The sequence below is a fragment of the Gymnoscopelus microlampas genome (genome assembly GCF_963454915.1).
Source record: "Gymnoscopelus microlampas genome assembly, chromosome: 18".
In the NCBI taxonomy this organism is placed as follows: domain Eukaryota; kingdom Metazoa; phylum Chordata; class Actinopteri; order Myctophiformes; family Myctophidae; genus Gymnoscopelus; species Gymnoscopelus microlampas.
The window spans coordinates 48,984,108-49,008,458 of record NC_139955.1 but is presented as its reverse complement, the minus strand read 5'-3'; the positions used below and the strand labels follow the sequence as shown (position 1 = coordinate 49,008,458).

General features: G+C 38.2%; 2 protein-coding genes and 1 long non-coding RNA gene across 3 annotated transcripts in view; 1 reads left to right on the top strand and 2 right to left on the bottom strand.

Annotated features, from left to right (window-relative positions):
- LOC311034136 (uncharacterized protein) overlaps window positions 1–24,351 on the bottom strand; it is a gene marked incomplete at its 5' end in the record, with an annotated part of 210,172 nt that overhangs the window by 30,172 nt on the left and 155,649 nt on the right. The window lies entirely within an intron of this gene.
- Window positions 3,524–7,636, top strand: LOC311033455 (sialoadhesin-like; the record flags this gene model as incomplete). The annotated part of the gene is made up of 6 exons (XM_084040966.1): window positions 3,524–3,629; window positions 4,689–4,841; window positions 4,938–5,042; window positions 5,743–6,003; window positions 6,100–6,240; window positions 7,500–7,636. The coding sequence occupies 6 exons, from the start codon at window positions 3,524–3,526 to the stop codon at window positions 7,559–7,561; spliced, it is 828 nt and encodes a 275-aa protein (XP_083897092.1). The 3' UTR covers window positions 7,562–7,636.
- On the bottom strand, window positions 19,857–22,181 carry LOC311065433. Its single transcript, XR_014602829.1, has 3 exons — window positions 22,045–22,181; window positions 20,874–21,009; window positions 19,857–20,020 (listed from the first exon to the last, which is right to left on the bottom strand). It is a non-coding gene; the product is annotated as an uncharacterized lncRNA (long non-coding RNA).

Here is a 24,351-nt window from a genome sequence, read left to right as displayed (position 1 = left end):
CGTATTCATTTAAATGTCTGTGAGCAACATAAAGCAGAGGGAATAGGCCTATTAGGTCTAATAGTTTACTAAAACAAACTTTTATTTTCATTACTTTCTTACTTCAGCATCAAATACACATTTGATGAGGGAGAAAAACATGATTTCTAAACAAAGAAAGAAAACTAGAAGCTGAGAACAGTTAGTAGGCCTACCGTAGTTTAACTAAACTTCTGCAACCCCGCCCTTGTTGTTGTCCTATCCTATAATATAGTATAACTTCATAACTCACTTTGTAAATAAGCATAAAGTTACCTGTGACAGATGTGTTGTAACAGCTGCTCCATATGATCAGGATCAGTTTGACATAAATCCCTGTCCATGGTTTAACACAAACACTGAGTAGAGAGAAAACAAAGGACTTAAAGTGAGACGCCATTTTATTAAACAATAAAACAAAATACTTTCGGTTTCATCGATGACGTAGTATATACATATATTCATACACCATTTTGTACCAGTAGAGGTCATTGTTGCTCTAATGTTTATTGTGCACATATGGGCCCAGGAGAAAACTGGGCACTAAAGTAACACTGGGCACTAAAACAAAGTGGACAAAGGTAAACTTGGAACGTGAAGTCATTACACTTATTTTAATAAACATCTTTGCTGTCACAGCCTGGTAGTGAATTTTCTTAAAAAGTAAAGCCTCCATATTTCGAATAATAAGTAAGTTAGTAAGCAGTTCACAATTACATTCTCAGGAAGCATATAACGTAAATTGAACATATTCAAATGCATGCCAACGCTCTGCAGTCGACTGTGTCCTTGGTTATAAAGCCTGATGCTTTACAAATACAACATTATTTTGAGATAAATTAATAATTAATTATAATGGGCTCAGTGAAAAGAAAAGAGAAAACAGCTGATTATTACAGCTAAATAGTAATTAATAATACTATTATTCGTCTGTCTGTCTGTCTCTGCTGTCCACTGTACTGTACCTCATTTGGTCAGTCTGTCTGTCTTTCAGAAAAAGGGGGGAAAACCCACTGATCTCAAACTAGAAACCCCACAAAAAAAACAGTGCTCAAATAAATAGATGGTGACGTGTGTGTGTGTGTGTGTGTGTGTGTGTGTGTGTGTGTGTGTGTGTGTGTGTGTGTGTGTGTGTGTGTGTGTGTGTGTGTGTGTGTGTGTGTGTGTGTGTGTGTGTGTCTCAGAGCATCTTACCACAAAGGAAATGGACTGTTCATCATGCAGCAGCAGAGGGTCTATAAACCACACAACTCTGCTCTCAGTCAGTCAGTCAGTCAGTCAGTTTGTCATCATGACATTTACATCATCCTACAAAATATCATGTAAGTACTTTATTTATCTCATTTCAGTTCACTTTAACCATTAAACTTTATTTAACCGAGGCAGAGCATCAGATAACTTTGCTTTGCACTCATTTTAATTTAAATGCATTTAATGACCCACAAATCAGTATTTATTCATTCACTCACTCACTCGGGGTAGTTATGCTTTTGTTATTAAAGTGCTGGAGTGAGTGTGGAGCAAATGGAAGCTCAGGCTGATGTTCTGAGGTAGATTAATTAACTTTGATTAACCTGAGATTCTCAAACTTCTCTTTATCAGGAGTTTATGTTCCAGTTAAATAAAATGTACTTTAAGTGTTTGTGTCTGTGGTCTGTATGATAGAGCAGTGTTATGACCCTTATATCTAGGGGTTAGGGTGCCAACTCCCAGAGATTAAAAAAGGGACACTGTGGTGCAACCGGCTTTGTCGAGCGTCTACACAAACACAGTTGGCCCGTGTTCGGGGGAGGGAAGCCGGACGGGGAGGAGGAGGGTGATACTGGTCATTGTATGTACTCCTACGGGCCGGGGAGGCACCTGTCAGCGGGGAGTGTTGGGCGGGAGGAGTAGGACGAAGGCTCTACGTCCTCCTGGTGGGGGCTCCTTACTGACAGGCGAGTCAGTAGGATACAACAGCAGTGACAACACAGAGATGTATGTGGGGAGGAAATAATTGGCATAACGACTAAATTGGGGACAAAAAAATAGTCTACTCTAAATTAAAAAAAAATATATATATATATATATATTTTAAATGAAATAATAAGGGACACCGATCCTGGGTGTGCGGCGCGCATCAAACCCCCCAAAAGGTATGAAATAAGTAGGCTGTATGATTTGAACCTCCAAAATGTACCCTTAAACTTATTGTTTATGCCATAATGACAGCCACAGGTTTTATAGCAATTGTTCAAATGAGGCCTTAAATGTGAAATGTTCTACAAGCATGTTCAAATCAGATACAGGATAGGGACATCTGGGCACCTCGATGTACAATTGGCTATTTTGTCCAAAATGTTAAAAAATAAAATATTTGAAAAATGGTATTAAGTAATGTAAAGTATACATGATGTGAACATGCACAGTACATCATTATTAGACTTAATGTTATCCTTCAACTTCTTGTTTTTGCCCCAAAATGACTGGATATACAGGTTTTGTAGCAATTTGTAGCAATTGTAGAAATGTTAGACCTTAATTTTCAAATGTTTAAGCATATTCTAATCATGTATACTTAACTGTGTATGTATATTAAAAAAATATATATATACATTTTGGGAAAAAATGCCAATTTTACTTTCCTTGGTGCCCACCTATCCTGTTACCTTCAAATCATGTATATTTTACCTTATTTCTCACCATTTTCCAATACAGGGTATGTACCCACTCTTATGGTTACCCAGTACTAGTTTAATCATATTGGCATACAGTAACAAAAACCATTAGGTTCTAAAAACAAAATGAACCTTTATTTCACATACCATGATAGTCAGTCTGGGGTCGCTTGGCAGATAAGGGTGTCAGTGCTCCAGTGTCAGTGCTTCTAATGCTGCTTGTCTGCTTTACTTTATGTTGTTTATGCTACATCATGGATTCTACCAATGGCTAACTGAAAAAAGATTGTACACAATCTTCTGTCACACTTTACTTTATAACTACCCTTATTTCCCCCCCACTCAGTTCTATACTTTTGACATTTCCGTCTTTAGTTTTTTCTTTATACATTCAACGTGTGTTCTGAGCAGTACAGTGACATTGTCATGCTGGCAGGTTTGTTGAGGTTTGAACTTACTGTCTCTGGGGTTTGATTGGAGGGAGGGTGTGGGGGGCAGAGACCGTATCTTAGCTACGCTGAAAGCGCTAACTCTCATTGGTCGTGTCATGAGTAAATGAGCCAATGAGCTGCTTGCTATTAACTGAGTGCACTTCCAGGCACCCAGACTCGCATAGCTTACAGGCAGTCACACAAGCAAAACTAAAAACTAAAAGCCTGGAGATCAAGGCTAGTCACACAGCAACAAGAAGGGGAGAGAGTCAGTGGGAGAGATTCATATTGATTCCCCGACCTCAAAATACGGAATAAGATGCATCCCGTATTAGTTCATTTCGGAACGCGTATTTTAGTTTCCAAAAACAGGACGATTCCTTATTTTAAGGGACGGTTGGTAACCCTAAAGGATCCATGCAGGGCTCATCAGAGCTGGCCAATCCATGGAGGGAACCAATTCCCCATGGGCAGCTGGCAGTCTCCAGTAATCAGTCTGTCAAATCAACTGCCACAGGCAGCTGTCAGTCACTTGGCACTCAGCACCTTCTAAATATACTAAATATAAATATATATATACTAAATAATATAATACAAGTATGTCTAAATACAAATATACACTAATACGGCTGGCCGTAACAAGCAGTGGTTCTCAAAGTGGGGTCCGGGGACCCCCAGAGGTCCTTGAGGGGGTCCCCAGCTAAATTAGCTAATATAGCATCAAAGCCACTTTAAACCTATTTTATACTCCGGCTAGAGAAGTTTTTAAACATTTTAACAACAAATATTCCCTCATGTGGTCCCTGGCACAAAAGCTTTTCTGAAGGGGTCCGTGGCCAAATACTGCTGTATCAATCTGCTGTCCTTGACATGAAATAGTTTGAGAAGTAGTCTGTCATAGAAGGTCCTCTCATCCTGCTGGGGAGAGACCATATTGATACCTGTCTGTCAGGACAGGAGTTTAAAGGTTGACATAATCGAGGGTTAATAACATTAGGATACATATAGAAGGACAGATAATATATATAAAATAAGATAAATCTGGTTTTCGCCACATAGATCTCTCATTAACTCACTCTCACTCTCTCTCTCTCTCTCTAGTGGTGTATCTCATCATCTGCTGTGGACCTGCTCAACCAGATGGTGAGACAATTTCAAGCATTCGCTCTCCGATACGTCTGATTGCCGTGAAATGTTGCACATTCCCTCTACCGTACGGCTACACCAAGGAGGAAATGCCAGCCTAGATTTTTTATATCTGCCTCATTGTGGCCTTAAAACAGGCCAATACACGTTTTGGCCTATAACTCTTGAACTGTAGGTCAAAGGTCATACAATACAGATTTTGTCCAAATCTCACCCACATTAGTACTCCATATCTCTAATCATGTGATCAAGATGTATCTGTCACATTTCTCATATTCAATTCTGATTTGGTTTTACATACATACACACAGTATACTGTAACTATACCCACCTCTGAATATCAATGTTGTTATTTACAGTGTCAGATAGCACCATAGATCTGATGTTTACAGGTAGAATGTACTGTATCTCTCCCTCATCTCTCCCTCTTTTCCAGTGTCTCTCAGAGTCAGTCCTAAGAAATCTCAGTTCTTTCAAGGTGAGTCCATCTCCCTGAGCTGTGAGGAAGAGGAGAAGACTGGGTGGTCTGTGACCAGACAGAGCAGTCTGAGGAATGGAACCTGTGGCATTGACTGGGGAAAAACTAAAGGTACAGTATGTATGGACGTACGGACGGACGGACGGACGGACAGACAGACAACTTTTAACTGACATCACTTTTTCTTTTCATTGTGATTCTGTGTAGGAGCATCCTGTACCTTAAAAGACCCGTATCGTCATGATACTGGAGTTTACTGGTGTCAGTCCACATCAGGAAAACAAAGCCGGTCCATCAACATCACCATCTCTGGTACAATCAACATAATTATATCAATGTTATCTATACATTATAGAAGGTAGACAGACAACATTCACATTCTATCATTCATAACACAGATAAAGGTTCATTTTCATTCATTATTGTGTTAACCTACGTCAGTTCTCTTGATAAACAATAATGTTTTAAGTTTTAAACATAAATCATCACCTAGGATTATCTCTCCCAGGTTATCTAACCTCAGACATGGCTGATATGACAGGCAATCATTATTTACTTATTTATTCACAAATTATTTAAAACAAAAGATAATATAGTGTTTGATCAACAGTTAAACAACTTCATCCTATTTTATATTATCATGTGACAAAGACAAAGATTTTTGTATTTTTGAGTTGAAATTGTTTGGAAATCTTTGAAAATTGTCACCTATATATATAACATGCAGATAACAGGGATACTAGATTGAAAGTAGTTTGTGGACTTTAATATAATAACTCAACATGTTGGTTCTATAGATGTTCATAACTCAACATGTTGGTTCTATAGATGTTCATAACTCAACATGTTGGTTCTATAGATGTTCATAACTCAACATGTTGGTTCTATAGATGTTCATAACTCAACATGTTGGTTCTATAGATGTTCATAACTCAACATGTTGGTTCTATAGATGTTCATAACTCAACATGTTGGTTCTATAGATGTTCATAACTCAACATGTTGGTTTTAGATGGACCTGTGATCCTAGAGAGTCCTGTACTTCCTGTGCCAGAGGGAGGAAACGCCACATTCCGCTGCCTGTCCAAAGACCAGGCAACTGGTAAACCATCCTCTGACCTCCCAGCTGGTTTCTATCTAAACGGATCCCTCATCAGAACAGAGTCTACAGGACAGATGAACATCCACCATGTTAACAAGTCTGACGAAGGATTCTACAAGTGTAACATCTCTGACCTTGGAGAGTCACCAGAGAGCTGGATGGAAGTGACAAGTGAGTCTTTGTCAGATTATTATTATTATTTGACCATTATCGCCATGAGAAGATAAAGCAGAGTTTGGAAACTTAAAGCCATTGTTGTTTTTACAGATTCATCTTCCTCCTCCAGCCCCCCTGAACCCCCCCTCATCACTCGGAACCAACTGATCATTAAGATACTGGTGGCCACGCCTTATGTGATTTCAACCTTCCTCTACTTCTCTATACTGAGAGACAGAGCTAGAGCTAGAGGTGAGTTATATAAACACACCTTATAGAAACACTTTAACATGTGTCCATCATACTGAGAGACAGAGACAGAGCTAGAGGTGAGTTATATAAACACACACTTGTGTCCATCATAATGATACTTATGTACAGAAACACACAGAGGTGAGAGTGAGACAAACATGTTATAAACACACCTTAGCGTGTGGTCTTCATAACGGGCCTTTTAGAGACACAGGACTAGAGGACAGGCTGAGACAGAGCAGGTCAAGGGTCAAAGGAATTATTCAGCCAATAAACTATGAACCCAAGGAGCATGAGGAAGATACACTGAGGACTGTATAATAATAACCCCATAATAATAATAAGTCTAACAGAACACTGTAGCAACATCTACAGACTGTCAGAGAACACAAGGGACTGAGGGTTTATAACCAAAGAGTTCAATGGATAATGAACACAGGATAGAACAATACAGTCACATGACTGACCAGACAGGTACTGTAAGAGCAACTAAGGAGAACAGGAAACACTTACAGATGTGCCACTTCAAAACTTCACACGTTACTGTTCTTTCCCTGAAAGTGCCCCGAAAATGCATTTTTTTTCCTCCCTTTTCTGCCCTTAAAAATGCACTGTTTTGCCCCTGAAAAGAAGTTGTCACTACACACCCCCGTTTTTCCCTTCAACAGACATCCATATACATGAGAACAAAAGAATGTGTGTTGAAGAAGGTGTCAGACTCATTATGAGGCGAAAGGTGATTTGAAGAGGTCCTTGACCAGTTGCTCAAATTAATTAGCATCATAAAAGCAGTGATCATCAAAATAATTCAGCATTTTAAATGCCCTTCTTTGTCCCTCTTATTGCCCTGGGAATCCCCTGAAAATGTACTGTCTTGGCGATGGCAGGACATTTGAAGTTTTGAAATGGCACATCTGTATAGGGAGTCACTACAAAATAAAGGTACACAATTATAACATAAACCTAATTTAAACTAAGAAACAAGACACATTACTTCACAATTAAAGGAACACAACTGTAACATAAAACACTAACTATGACTAATATAAGAAACATGAACACAACAAGAAAACACACCAGAGACACAACATGACACAGATTGTGACACACTGTCCCTCTGAGGATCTATAACTGTTATAATCTTGTGTTTATAATCTACATGCTTGGTGAATAAATTGACTTTCATTCTGACAATACAAACAATAAAGTGTTCTATATGAACTTTACTGTCTCTCTCTCTCTCTCTCTCTCTCTCTCAGAGGCAGCAGCCAATGCGAGGAGGAGAAGAGCCAATGATGTCATCATGCAGGTAGCTGTGTAGCCAATCAGAAGTGTTGAAGGTGATAGCTCAGCAAAGCACTGCTTGTCACAGTCACGTGGATCTCTCTCTCTCTCTCTCTCTCTCTCTCTCTCTCTCTCTCTCTCTCTCTCTCTCTGTATGCAGGAAAACACAAGGAGAACATCAAATGCATATAAATAGTAATCTAGGATCATAGGTAAACCAACAACCCATCATCAGTCTAAAATGTAGATTGTTCATAATGTTTAGACTCTAAACATTATGATATATAATAGTAACATCATAATTATTTAATAGTAATCTAGGATCATAGATAAATCATCAGTCTAAACTGTATAATATCCAAAAATAAAATAATATATACAATGAAAAATAATCCATAATGTTAACATACTGGATGCAATGTAAGCAAGAGATAGGATTAGACAGCTACAATGACTTATCATTTAGCAGCTTACATTAGCAGCAGTGTGTTAAGTCAGTGATACTGTATGTGGTTTGTCTTTAAGTGTAAGGTTAGTGATGTCTGATTCATCAATCTATTATTGTCTGTGATTTTTTTTGCGGGAGCCGGCGCCAGCAGGTGCCCTTTTGAAATTCCAGCCCCTGCCTCTCCAAATCCCTCTGCACGTCTCTGGACTAAAGCTTATGTATATATCATTAGAATGTATTATTCTTCATACAAAATCAATTACAATCCTGCCAAACCTCAAATAAAATATTTGTGCCCAACATTTGTCAACACACGTAAAAAAGAAAGAAAACATGTTAAACGCTCTTTGTTTGCATATTATAGACAAATTCAACCGTTTTTTTTTTTTTTCAGTTGACGCATTTAGAGCTGAATGAATTTAGAGCTGAATTTATTTAGAGCTGAATTCATTTAGAGCTGAATTCATTTAGAGCTGAATTCATTTAGAGCTGAATTCATTTAGAGCTGAATTATTAGGCGTGTTTGCCGTGTTTGCAAATGTTATTAGGAACCTTAACCCTTCACCCTTAACCCTTCCAAATAAAATGTAATGTCATGTAAATATTGTGTTATGTATATACTATACATCCTTGACGATAACATGTCTACAGGTCAGGTGTTTTCTTGATTTTATTTTTATTTTTGATTAGGTAAGTTTAGGTTGTTCATATTTGGTTTATTTTTGTTTATTGTTTTGTCTGTTAGCCCACCCTGAAGCGTGCGTGGCGTGGCGTGCGTGCGTGCGTGCGTGCGTGCGTGCGTGCGTAAAGCTGTACAGGCAATCTTAAAAGTTTTAATTATCCTTCTATTTTCAATTCTTTAATTTTTACGTCTGTACATCTGGAAATATTAATCATTATTAATCATTAGGAGAATTATAATTATCTATCACATCACTTGAGTTCATAATGAGGGTCTACTCTATAACTAGTAACAGAGTCTAGACTACAAGAAAGTATCATGAAATTGTTTGGGACTCTCAGCTAAGGTTTGATGAACATTAAAAAAAGAAGTTTGGTCAAACTGTTAGGGCCAATGTTCAAACCTTTAGGTAAATCAGACACTGCTTAACATACAGCTCTAACAATGTATTCTCATGTTTAATATTACATAACCTCCTAGTATGGGAACTCCTAGATGGGAATGATGTACAAAAACGAATTTCACCCACTTTTGTACCTTGTAAACCTGTGATGTGACAATAAACCTGATTCTGATAGTATCACCAGCCCCTTTAAACCACTAACATCACTTTACAAATAAGGTATCACTAAGATTTTGTCATTGTAATATCCTTAGCTTGGACTTAATTAATTTAAAAAATAATTATTCCAAGGGACTGAACAGTATCTTCAGCGTGTGTTTGCCACACTCTGCTTCTGCTACTGGCAGTGTTTAATAAAACTATAAGTGAAATGATATATTTTTTTAAAATGCTGTCAAAAGATCACATCCCTGGACTAAACAGAGTCAGTGGATTCATCGGTTTGATTAGAGACAATAAGGAACAGGTGTGTGTGTGTGTGTGTGTGTGTGTGTGTGTGTGTGTGTGTGTGTGTGGGGGGGGGGGGGTGGGTTGATTAGAGACAATAAGGAAAAGGTGTGTGTGTGTTGTGTTGTCAGTATGAGTGCAGTGTGTGTAATAAATGGGACACGTTGCTCTGTGTGCCCAAAGAGAGAAGCTGCAATACGTTCATTCTTGCAATTCCTACAATATAAATAAAGGCTAGATATAAATACATCAATAAATTAATAAATAAAAATAAATCCGTTCCAACCATTCTGTCAACACAAGCTCAGTGCTAAGTGTTAAACACAAGTCTAAGCTTTAGTCTTATTTTACAGGACATTTATACTTCTCCTTCATCAAATAATATAGATTTTTAAAGGTTTGGGGTTTTCTGACTGTCGACTGTTGATCACACCGGTCGCGCTCCCAGTGACGTCATCGCCCGTCGACCCTGTAGTCTTTCTTGCAGAACAAAATCACACCCACTGACCACTTCAGATCCATTACATTCAATCACCACAAGTGATAAGATCATTAAGAATGATGCTTCTCTGAGAACATCTGACCCTCATCTGTCCTAAAACTTTAAAAAACACATGAAGAGTTTAAAACAATAGCATGTGTGTTCATGACAATCTAGTCCCCCCACCACACCACAACCCCCCCCCCCCATCCTGTCTCTTATAGCTGTAGTTTCCATATGACTCAGAGTCAGAAGTGTGATAAAAAACATCCTCTCATCGTGCAGACACAAGCCACAGGACTCTGTCAGGCTTTTAGTACGAGGGTCTGAATGTCACGTGATCCATGAAGCAGATACACAGAAAAACCACAACAATACACAACCTCTACACATAGACACACACACACACACACACACACACACACATACGTATACGCAGTTCCAAGAAGTCAGTGATATGGTGTGTGTGTGTGTGTGTGTGTGTGTGTGTGTGTGTGTGTGTGTGTGTGTCCTCAACTGTCCTGTAGGCCTATCAGACATCATAATGTGTCCTGTTGACTTCTTTGATGTTTTGATCTTCCTTCATTGTGTTTTATAACTACTGATATGATTGAGTATCATTTATTACTATTAATTTACTATAGACAATTCATTGTTTTGTTCATTTGCATTTACAGTAATGTACTAAACAAATAGAAGACTATCAGGAATAATGAGTTCAGAAGCTAAATGATATGATATGACACACATGTAGGCAAACATCAAACACAATATTTATTTGCCCAACATTTGTCATCATATATAAAATAATATCTATGTCTTTTAAAGGATCTATTTATTGGATGCATATTATAGACATGATGCAAATATAAACTGATTTATATTTATTGTTCATTAAGATGAATTAGTAAGAACCTCAACATCTGACCTTTCTGCAAGTCTGGCCACAATTTGCATATTTATACTATCATAATATCAATGTGTATATTTATAATCAAGCCTTATTACACGGCTTGGTTGAATGCTCGATTCTGATTGGTCAGTCATCGGTCATTATTTCTGGATAATGACCGCTGAGCTCAATAACGGACCGCTGTGTAATCAGAGACTCAGAACACCTGCTCATGTCAACCTGTGCTGCTTGATTTTATGCTTTATCCAACATGACAGCCATGTAAACAAACAAACAATGTCATTTACAACTAAACGTTGCTCTCAAGAATGTTTTTGAAAACATTTGAAGTGAGAAATAGACGATGCAATAACCGAGAAGTCATTCTATTTGATCCACTGCGCTTCCTTGTTTATCGTGGCACAACAACGGGGGAATACCAAAACGCTCGCCCCAAAACACAGTCGCCCCGGGGCAAATCCGGCGGTATTACAGGCAAATCGGCAGTAAATAGAATGGGGGGCGAGTGTGTTTTGGGGCGAGTTTTTTTCCATTTCGTCATTTGTTTTTGCGAGGCGAACTTGTCCGCCCAGCCCAATACTTATGGAATACTTTCATTGCCGTAAGCAAGGAAATACTTCGTTTTGTTGTTACTTTTGGGTAAATGTATTTATGTATTTATTAAGTAGCCGTGTAATAAGCGGGATAATGCATGGGGAGGTAGTCATTATTGAAATTTAAAGCCCTTCAGGGCGATTAACCACCTCGGCTGCGCCTCGGTGGTTAATCGCCCTGTCGGGCTTTAAATTTCAATAATGACTACCTCCCCATGCATTATCCCTTGCTTATGTCTCAGGAGGCAACAGATGAACCTCCTTATTTACATCAATACATGAAACTGTGGCCAAACTGGCAACCACACTGAGACCTAATTCAGCTCTATGTGTGTGACTGAAAATAAATACAAATCAGTTTGTATTTACATCATGTCTACAATATGCATCCAAGCAATAGATCTATTAACATCTTTTTTATTTTATTTTATGTGATGACACATGTTGGGCGCATCAAATATTTTGTTTGAGGTTTGCCACTATTGTAATAGATGTTTCATGGAGAATAAGGCATTCTATTGACAGATATGTATAGTTTGAGGCATATTATACTGTAAGTCTGCTCCGAGCAAAACCCACAGCCAAAAAAAAAAAAAGGTTTAGAGAATCAGGCTCATTGTACATACTATAACTATAGCTTACTGTTACTGTACACTTTTAATACATATTCAGGGCTCACTCATCAGCCAGGTTTACATAAAGGAGAACAGTGTGTTCAGCTTAACATTAGACTCTAGTCTAAACCTGTCTGAAGCAGCAGAACTTACAGTTAGACGACAGCATCAATGTGTTGATATTAATGTTATTTCTAATACAAACATATGATTGTAGGCTCACAATTAATGTCAAAATAAACTATAAATGTATTTTTTCTTCTAACTGTGTCAGAGTAAACATGTCGTCCCTTCATAGCTGGTACTGTTGACAAGGACACACATACCCCCCCCCCTATAAGTGCAACATACAAAGGCTATTTCTATATAAGGAAACTAAATGTTAACCACAAGATGTTCATGTGTTTTCTGAGAACAAGGTCTCTCTGACAGTACGTTTCCTGCTCTCTAGGTGTGTGTGTGTGTGTGTGTGTGTGTGTGTGTGTGTGTGTGTGTGTGTGTGTGTGTGTGTGTGTGTGCCTGCCTGCCTGCCTGCGTGCGAGAGAGAGAGACAGAGAGGGGTAGAGAAAGAGAGAGAGGGGGGGAGAGAGAGAAAGAGGGGAAGAGAGAGAGAGAGAGAGAGAGAGAGAGAGAGAGAGAGAGAGAGAGAGAGAGAGAGAGAGAGACGATAACACATGGCTGTATGTTGTAGTGTTACACCTCATCCTGACTGACAACCAGCCAAGAGGACACTATATGAAGTTCTACTGTTCATGAAAAGCAAACAAGACAAAGTTATACATGTGTTCTGTCTGTCCTCTGCACAATTAAGCACTGTACAGTGGGCCTCCACACACACACACACACACACACACACACACACACACACACACACACACACACACACACACACACACACACACACACACACACACACACACACACACACACACACACACACACACACACACACACACACACACACACACACACACACACTATTTTCACCACCTCAAACCTTTAAATGAGAGTTAATAAATAATATGAAATGTTTTGGTAGAACATGATTCGTCCCAATTGTAAATAATGGTGATAGTTGTTGTCAGGCAGAAACCTCTGATCTCCAGATCTTAACTTTGTCCTACTTGATCAGCGTCACACAAAAGCATCAAAAGTAGCAGATCTACAAGCAACGTGTTTTGAGCTTGTAGATCTGATACTGACTTAATATAGAAGCATCTCAATCAGTCTGAACCTTCAATCCTATTTTATACTTTGGAAACATGTTTGAAAATAGCAGATCTATAACAATGTGTCCCATCACGACACATTGTGAGCTTGTAGATCTAGTTTTAGAAACATATTGAAAATGTGGGGGGGGGTACATTTAATAATAAAAATACAAATCTTCTTAATAATAATAAACTGTATTTGTAGCATCTTTCATGACATGAAATGCAGCTCAAAATGCTTTACAGAGCAACAATACAATTACAGAAACAAGTACAAATAATTAAAAAAATAAAGCAAGGGGTCCCTGGCACAACATATGTATGTTCAGATGGGGGTCCACGGCCAAATACATGTGATAGTAATTGATATAAATACATATTAATTTGAGGTCCTTGACATGACAATGTTTGAGAACCACTGGCCTACAGCACCACCTAGTGGGCTCATCCAGTAAGACTTACTGGACCACTTACATTACAGTCATTTAGCAGACACTTTTATCCAAAGAGACAATAAGTACATTCAACATAGATAGAGAACTAAACTACTAATCACCAGAAGTATTAAGTGCATTCTCTTCTAAAACAAGCAACTAAGAGTATACCTAGTGCTAAGGTAAATGTACAATATATCAGCTACCTACTTTATTAAACAGATGAGACAAAATAGGAAAATCAAATGAGCACGAGCTAAAACAAATAAGTGTATCAAATACACAAGATTCAATAAAACAAGAGCTTGTACAACTAAGATATATAACTGTGATTCCACAGAATCACTCTGATTACACATAATTACTCTGATTCCACAGAATCACTCTGATTCCACAGAATCACTCTGATTACACAGAATTACTCTGATTACACAGAATCACTCTGATTACACAGAATTACTCTGATTCCACAGAATCACTCTGATTACACAGAATCACTCTGATTACACAGAATTACTCTGATTACACAGAATAACTCCCATAAGGTTGGTTGTACATGTAAAGATGTGAGGCAGAGGCGTGGCATAAAGTATACATTTACATAGTTTTATTTCACAGACAGGAAGCAGCAGTAAATAACAACATATACTAAATTAAATCATAATAGAACAGAACATGATACTAACCAATCATACCAGACCTGGGTTGGGGGGTTACCATAGCACCTTTCGGGACCCTGTTTACCTTTTTTGTATTTGGGAAGGCGGTATCCAGGGTCCCTTGTCGCTCAAACCACTCTCTCTCGTAGTCATGGCTACCACTGTCCCGCGTTGTGATTGTCATGCAAGAATGTAGGAGCTGGCCAATCAGAGGCAGTAACGTAGGACGCGCAGCTTGTCAGTCACCGCGGGGAGGCGGGACATGGGCAGTGGAGCAGAGTGTGAGAGAGGAGCTTGAGTTTTACTAAATTATTAAAAATGTTAAACGGCATCGCCGCTCCGTGCGGATTAATGCAGCTTTCTGACGCGCTACTATTGCTCTTGTGGGAACCTTTGAGAAATCTCTGCAACTTCTAAGCGACGAGCTATTAGCCCGAGACCAGACAGAGGTAGCCGTGACTACAAGAGAGAGTGGTTTGAGCGACAAGGGACCCTGGATACCGCCTTCCCAAATACAAAAAAGGTAAACAGGGTCCCGAAAGGGGCTAGGGGTTACCAGTGAGGGGACACGGACACCCAACCTGGTGTGGAGGAGACCCCCACAAACTGCAGCAACCTCACACACACACAGAAAGAGGTGGACAGAGGACAGCCATCACCACCAGGCAGCACCACACCCAGCCTGGGTCCACATCAAGTCCTAAACCAGAAACAAAACAAATAAAACAAAGACTTGAAAACATAATCAAAGTGAGACAAAACAACACAAACTTAATTTCAGACCCATATGGTCAGGCTGGCCCTTGAGGGTTCTGGTTGGGTTAGCTCAAGGTTTCAGCCCAAACAAAGCAGCAGAGTCGTCAGTCACTGCAGTCTGCAGTGTGGTAGGAGGTAGGTCTCTACAACAACACAACCATGCAGTTTATTGCCATGTCCTCCTGGCTCATCTGAAGCGCATCAGCGATCCTGTGCTGGACCCGTTGCAGTTCGCGTACAGAGCAAATCGATCCACGGAGGACGCCGCGAACATGGCTCTGAAGTGGGGACTGAACATTGTGGCCCTACTGAAAAAGGCACAGCAGAGACTGTTCTTCCTGCGGCAGCTGAGGAAGTACAGACTGTCGAGGGCTATGATGACCCGTTTTTATATACGGCCATCATTGAGTCCATCCTCACCCACTCCATCATCACCTGGTTCCACGCTGCAGCTGCAAAAGATCTCCTCAAGCTGCAGCGGGTGATTCGTTCCACAGAGAGGGTACATACACACATGTCCGTTCGCGACCGTTCCGCGTCCGTTTCATACTGTTTCCGTTCGGCGGAAGTCCCATCCACTCCCATGTTTAAAAAAAAACGGGACCGTACGGTCCCGTTTTTTTTTAAACATGGGAGTGGATGGGACTTCCGGCGAACGGAAACGGTCGCGGAGCGGTCACGAACGGACATGTGTGTATGTACCCAGAGAGGGTGATCGGCCGTCCCCCTGCCCTCCTCCCTCAAGTCCCTGCACGACTCCAGGGCGCTGAGGAGGGCAAGAAAGACCATGGCTGTGACCCCTCCCACCCTGTGGCCACGGCCTCCTCACCCTGCTCCCCTCTGGGAGAAGGATGCGGTTGCTGAAGGCCACCACAGCAACGCCACAGACTCAGCTTCTTCCCCTCAGCTGCCAGGCTGCTCACTGAGTCTGGCTTCCCTTCTCCCCCCCCCCCCCCCCCCAAGGGTCACTGAACCTGATACTTGACACTGGCAATGACATGTCACTACTGAACACTATGGCACTTTATATATCTATTTTCACTACTGAACACTATGGCACTTTATAGATCTATTTTCACTACTGAACACTATGGTACTTTATATATCTATTTACACTACTGAACACTATGACACTTTATAGATCTATTTTCACTACTGAACACTATGGCACTTTATATATCTATTTTCACTACTGAACACTATGACACTTTATAGATCTATTTTCACTACTGAACACTATGACACTTTATAGATCTATTTTCACTACTGAACACTATGGCACTTTATATATCTATTTTCACTACTGAACACTATGGCACTTTATGGATCTATTTTCACTACTGAACACTATGGCACTTTATAGATCTATTTTCACTACTGAACACTATGGCACTTTATAGATCTATTTTCACTACTGAACACTATGACACTTTATAGATCTATTTTCACTACTGAACACTATGGCACTTTATATATCTATTTTCACTACTGAACACTATGACACTTTATATATCTATTTTCACTACTGAACACTATGGCACTTTATAGATCTATTTTCACTACTGAACACTATGACACTTTATATATCTATTTTCACTACTGAACACTATGGCACTTTATATATCTATTTACACTACTGAACACTATGACACTTTATATATCTATTTTCACTACTGAACACTATGGCACTTTATATATCTATTTACACTACTGAACACTATGACACTTTATATATCTATTTTCACTACTGAACACTATGGCACTTTATATATCTATTTACACTACTGAACACTATGACACTTTATAGATCTATTTTCACTACTGAACACTATGACACTTTATATATCTATTTTCACTACTGAACACTATGGCACTTTATATATCTATTTTCACTACTGAACACTATGGCACTTTATATATCTATTTTCACTACTGAACACTATGGCACTTTATATATCTATTTTCACTACTGAACACTATGGCACTTTATAGATCTATTTTCACTACTAAACACTATGGCACTTTATAGATCTATTTTCACTACTGAACACTATGGCACTTTATATATCTATTTACACTACTGAACACTATGGCACTTTATATATCTATTTACACTACTGAACACTATGGCACTTTATATTTATCTATTTACACTACTGAACACTATGACACTTTATATATCTATTTTCACTACTGAACACTATGGCACTTTATATATCTATTTACACTACTGAACACTATGGCACTTTATATATCTATTTACACTACTGAACACTATGGCACTTTATATATCTATTTACACTACTGAACACTATGGTACTTTATATTTATCTATTTTCTTGCACGGTGTTGTTTTGTGTTTGTTGGTATTTTATGTTATATGTGAAAAAAGACTGAAAACACAATCATGTAATTGCCAAAGCAAATTCCTATGTGTATTACATAATGACTAATAAAGGAATCTGAATCTGAATCTGGGAGGAGACTATGAGGAGGTGGCAGAGGAGAGACTATGTCCACTCTGCTACATATATACATATACATATATACATACATATATACATATATACATACATATATACACATACATACATACATATATCCATATATAGATATATATATAAAAACAAAAACAAAATCAGGATTCCAATTCAAAAATAGCCGATCTACAAGCTCAAAACGCTTGTGATTTGAGCTTGGTCTACATTCAAATCTCCACCTGGGAAATGCATTGTTGGATCTGATCTCAAAATCTAATGAGTGGATTCTCCACTGAATATAATACAAATCACTATATTTCATGTTTACCTTAGTTAATAGCAGTGATGGACTCTAACTAACATTTACTTCAGTAATGTACTTATTACATGTAGGAGTCTTTTCACTGCTACATGTTAAACATAAATAGTTCATCTTCAGAGCCACTGACATGACATTTGTCCCATTAAATACAATGACAGATTCAGACTCATTACTAATTACGATAAAATTATTGAATTGTTAAATTAACCATTCTGCATAAAGAGTACTTTTACATGTGATGCAGTGAGTATACTTTTGATGATAGATCAGATATCTTCAGATATCTAAAAAGTCTATCAGTCTATGAAATGTTTTTCTGATGACACCTGCTGGTTATAAAGAGCGACTGCAGCCTACAGGGAGTTTTATCATTTCTATTTCAAGGACCCATCAGTCCTCTGCAGAGATGATAAAAGTACTGACATTCTGTACTCGAGTAGAAGTACAATTACTTGTGTAAAAAACGACTTTGGTAAAAGTTGAAGTACATATTCAAATAATTACTCAAGTAAAAGTAAAAAAGTACAGGCTCTGAAATGTTCTTTAAGAATAAAAGTAAAAAGTATTTTTACCGGATGTGCAAAGCCAACTGTAACCTCAAAAACACTTAATGTTTAGTAATTAAACTATTGTCTCCTAAAGGAGAGACAGTAAAAAGAGACAGAGAGACAGAAAAATAGCCGATCTACAAGCTCACAACGCCTCGCAGCGCGAGGCGTTGTGAGCTTGTAGATCGGCTATTTTTGGCTAAAGTTCTCCTCAGAAAAGGGATGTTAGGGTTCAAGTGGTTAAGGTTAAAAAAGAATCATATCACACAAAGATTTGGCGGACCCCCTGTAGTAACTCTGCCCCCTGTTTAAGACCCCTGTCATAGAAAAACTTACTTCAAGCAGATAAAAGTGAACACTGCACAGTGAAGCTCAAACGTTCATTAAGTCCATGAACAAAAACATACTTCATGTGTAGTAAACTCCTCTCCTAAAAAGGAGACACAGTAAATAATAAAGTGCATTCTGTACACAATAATAAAGTGCATTTTAAACGTTACCCTTCCTCTTATTTTCCACCCATCTTCTCCTTCCCAATCCCTGTCCACCTCCTGTTTCTTCTGCCTATCTTCTCCTCTGCTCATCCATTTATCACCTTCAGGTTCTCTCCATCTCCACCAGCCCTTCTGCACCGTGCATCTCAACACTAACCAGTGATCACTTTATTATTACAATGATTACTACAAACTTAGAGACTCATAAAGATGAGTTTGAGTCCATCTGAGAACTACAGCTTCCTGTTAACTTCAGGGTCCATTTCAAGGTCCTGGTGAGTCACCTATAGAGCTCTGCATGGTCAGGCCCCAGAATACCTAACCCACCTGGTCCCACGTTATGTACCAGGGAGGGCCCTAAGGTCTGCTGAACAGGGTCTGGTAACAGTTCACACACTAATCTAAGAACTAAAGGAGACAGAGCCTTTCAGGCTGTAGCTCCCAGGCTTTAGAACGCTCTTCCACATGTCTGGAGAACTACAGCCTCTGTGGACATGTTTAAGAACAACCTTAAAACGCTGCTATTTCAACAAGCTTTTACACATGTTACATGATGTTATTTACACCTTTGTGTTATTTGCTGTCCTGATGGAGATGAATTGTACAGCTTCTTCTGTTCTACCTGCTTTAATACCTTGTTTTGTTTTGAATCTCTCTGTATGTGAAGCACTTTGTGAGTCCTCTCTGTGAGAAGTGCTATATAAATAAAATGTACTTACTTACAGTATCACATAACACAATGAGGTTACTCTAGAGCCATGCTAGCTGCTCAATGAAATACTATTTATGCACTTTATGAATTGAGGTAGAGCCAGGTGTCACACTGATGGTACAGATTAGAGGACGTTCATGGTATCATCTGGACCGGTCAGGTAGGACTGCAGCTGCTTGTGTTTTCATGTGCATTATTTACCCTGCTTGATGGTGGAGAAGAAGTCATCCTCATCTGAAGACTGGGACCTGAATGCACCGTGGGTTGATCCTTCACATGGCTTTGGATGTAGTCCAGGCCTATGGAATAACAAAAGCACAAAACCAAAGGATTTAAGCTTTTCCCCAATAAACACTGTTTTAATACCTAGATAAAAACAATACATCATGGAATTAGACTAAGGGCTGGGACTTTAACTGATTCATTAATTACAGGGTTGGACTGAAGGGGTTTGTCTTATTTAATGTTTTTAAATCAATATGGACTAACTAAATTGTTGGTAATGTTATGGCCTTTGAAGCAGCAGAGAGTTTTGTTTGTGTTAGTCTGGTTTGTTCATACAGGATATTGGACAATAAGGTATTTTTATTTCTCCTAATGGTCAGGGTTTCCACTGTTCTGGAATGTACTTTAAAGTATTGTGTTTTACTTGTGTTTGAGTTTACAGAAGGTCCTTGAATTCATATAGTCTTCCTGAATCTATGAATAGATTCCTATAATTGCTGCACTTTATGGTAAAACTTGCACTGATCTGTTGGTCTGTTTAAACCCACCTTGATAAAAAACTACTATATGTTGTTGCTTAAACGTATGTATTCACTCATTGATTCACTCATTTACTAAAATATGTTTTAACTGAAAATAAATTACTTCTCAGGTCAAATATTGATATATGATTAAACATACTATTAATTAATTACAAAGCCTCTAATTAATTAGATTATTCTTTTAATCAAGTCCCAGCCCTAAATTAGACATTTTAATGCTAAATGTTTTGCTAAAGTACTTTTCATACACATGAGGATTAGTAAAGGTTGTCATTTAGTAAACATGACTTACATTGACAGAAACAATATCTCAGTACATTATGGACACTTCAAATGACAACATGTCCTCATCATCAATAAAGTAAAGAGCATCAGCAGCATTTACCATGTTATAGGATGTCTTCATCACGTGTCCAGCAGGTCCTGAACCTCTGGATCACCAAGCATCCAAAACACCTTTCAGTCCTGCCTGAAGAGCATCTACCAAAGACCCACAGTATGCAGAGCTGCTGGAGCTGAGCCTTGATTGATTGATTGAATATTGTATTAGACATAAATACAAACATCACAGTACAGTCACACACTTAGTCTAAAAGTTGAACAACTTGTTTCCATTGAGCTCCTATATATTCAATTCAATTCATCAACACAGCATAAACAATATAACACCAAAATACAACATCATCACAAATATAAAACGTGTGTGTGTGTGTGTGTGTGTGTGTGTGTGTGTGTGTGTGTGTGTGTGTGTGTGTGTGTGTGTGTGTGTGTGTGTAGTTAGTGGAAACATGTTAATTATAAATTATTCCATTTTAATCTGTCCTTAATGGTAAATAAGACATGAATTGATGACTAATATCACCTCATGCAGTCACTCAGTTTAAAAACAGAGTGGTATATATACTCACATGGGAATGTTTACTTTACTAGTTACTTGAAGTATTACAACACATATACATTAACCACTTCAGTATTTAAACTTTGTCTATTTGAAAATAGCAGATCTACAAGCTCAAAATGCGAGGTGTTGTGAGCTTGTAGATCTGCTATTTTCAAGAGATTTTTATACATTTTAGAGACATGATAACTTGTGAAACTGCATAATAAGAGTACTTTTACTTTTGGTACTTTAAGTATATTTTGATGCCAATACTTTTATACTTTTACTCAAGTACATTTTGATTACACAGACTTTTACTTGTAACAGAGTATTTCTACATACTTAAGTAAAACATTTCAGTACTTTTTCCACCACTATGGCTAATAGGAATTAAAAAACCCAAGAAAGCCATTGGCTTGTCATCATAGAGTACAGAAGTCCTGACGTCACTGTCTCATCCCCTGGGTCGTGGAAGTCATTTCTCTATAGAGAATAACATCGGGTCTTCAAATCGTCTCATATATGAATTATGATCCATAAATAAACAAAGTGTCTCGGCGCTGTTGTCGATGAGGCTTTGTATTGTTTATGATAGTCAGTCACTCATATTTCATACAGTCTGTTTATGGAGAAAATTTAACTCATTTTGTCTGAAGTAACATTAATGTTTTCTCACCGTCAGTTGATGCTTCATATCCATAAGAGTCAAACCTCCGGGTTATTAGTTTATTTATGGAACACACTTCTTATTATTATTAAACACGTCTATGGGGATTCACAACGGAGGAAACCAAGACCCAGGTAGGATGAGTCAAATACGGCTACAAGACCATAGAGATATAATATAACGAGCAAGATCCACCATCTCCGGTTTACTTCCTGTTTCTGTGTGAAGTGGGCGGGGCCCCTTTTTAGGAGACCGGAAGCACGTTGGAGTCTATTCATTCTAATGCGAACAGTTTGCTTCTGAACCATTTATTATTATTAATATTATTAATATCATTAATATTATTATAATTATTACAGCTTCTGAAGCTCCATGGTCACTGAACTAAATATTGGACCAGATCGTCATAAGACACATAATTATGTACATTTTTCACACTAAAATGTATTTTTTCAGAGAGACTGAATCAGGAGAAAATCTACTTTATTATCGACATTTCTCTGTCCCGCGGGATCTAGCACCAGTAAACGAGACGCCGGCGCCCACTTAGGAGACCATGTGTAGGGTTTGTGTACCATGTCGCCTCTAGTGGCTACAGTCGGGATGGTGGATCTTCATAAATTAACAATCTTTGGTGGTGGTCTGTGTTTCCGGGTTTACAGCCAATGACAAATTTCACAACATTGACAGAGAGCCAATCACAAGCTGGCATGTAGGGGACCACGAGTAACGCTTCATACGATTGGCGGAGCCTGGAACCAGCTATTCTGGTCTAAAAATATATATATTAATATTATTTTAATCATTTTCATGCATTAAAATTACAGTAACGAGCCTGTTTTGAAAAGGTACGGAGTAGAAAATACAGATACTTGTGTTAAAATGTAACAAGTAAATACAATGAACACATTAAGTCAAAAATAAAGTACATTTCATTGTTTTATGTACTTTTTATGTGCCATACAGAGTCATAGTAAATCAGTGTCATACATAAATGATGTATTATGTAACATAAGCTGAAGAAAACCTGGAGACTGACATTCAATCATTTAATTGGTGTTTAGGTCTTATGATCAAAATAATAATAGACTTCTGTTTGGAGTGATAAAGAAGATGATCTGTTTTTACAACTAAAGTCTCTCCAGGTCAGAGACTTAGTGGACATGGATTGTGTTTTCCACACGTCTTCACTTATATCAATGTGCAGCTCTATTTCCATCGTTGTTTCACATATATTGTGGAGTCCTTATTCAATGATACAATTCTATATAAGTATAGCTTACTTACAAGACCTTTATTACTTATAAGCATCAGTAAATATATGAATAATTGGTGTGGCCCCTGCATTACACTCTTTTATCTTTATGCAAAAAAATAATAATCCCTTAACTGTAAATATTTATAAAAGTCCTGCATAGCCAATCCATCTCTGACATACATTTTCAAAACTTTTTTTTTTTTTTTTTTTCAAATGTAACCTTATATCCATGATGCATATTAAAGTTAAAGTGGTTAAAGTGATTTAGATTCTACTTGTATGTTAGCATGTTTAGCTGGGGACCCCCTGGAACCCCCTAAAGGACTCTCAGAGTTACAGACCTGTATTGTTCCCTTTGGACCACCTTCAAGGACCCCCAGGTCCCTCAACCCACTTTGAGGACCACAGCATTAGCAGTATACATTTAGCTCTGTCACCATGGCAACAATGTCCACCATGAACTCTGCCTGTAATTCAACCTTTGTGGAAGGAAGTAGCAGCACTTATTTAAATCATTCTGGGTTTCAGTATCAGCTACATTTGTATCCTTGTATCTTTGGGACAAATCCCAGATAGACTGAGTCAGGATGATTCATAACTGTTTAAGATCCTACTGGAAACACAAAGCTATCATACACTAAGAACTGGTTGCAGAACAACTGAATAACAGTTTCATCTTCTAGAGCAGATGACCTTTTCTTTAAGACTCCAATAAGAGTTGGTCTAAAAAGATGGGGGAAATAGTTAGAATACATATTATTTTATGAAAATAACCCTAACCCTAAATTTACATAAATACATATTTAAATACATATTAAAGTCACAGGGATCTCTCCAGCTCTTTAGTAAACAGAATATAGTACATTTTCAGGCAGGTGACTACATTTAAGCCAATCAGGTGAGAGCAGGAGTCTTTTCACTGCTACATAAATAGTTCTTCATCTTCAGAGCCACTGACATGACATTTGTCCATTATATACAATGAACACATTAACTCATTACTAATTACAATACAATTATTTAATTGTTAAATGAACCATTCTGCATAAAGAGTACTT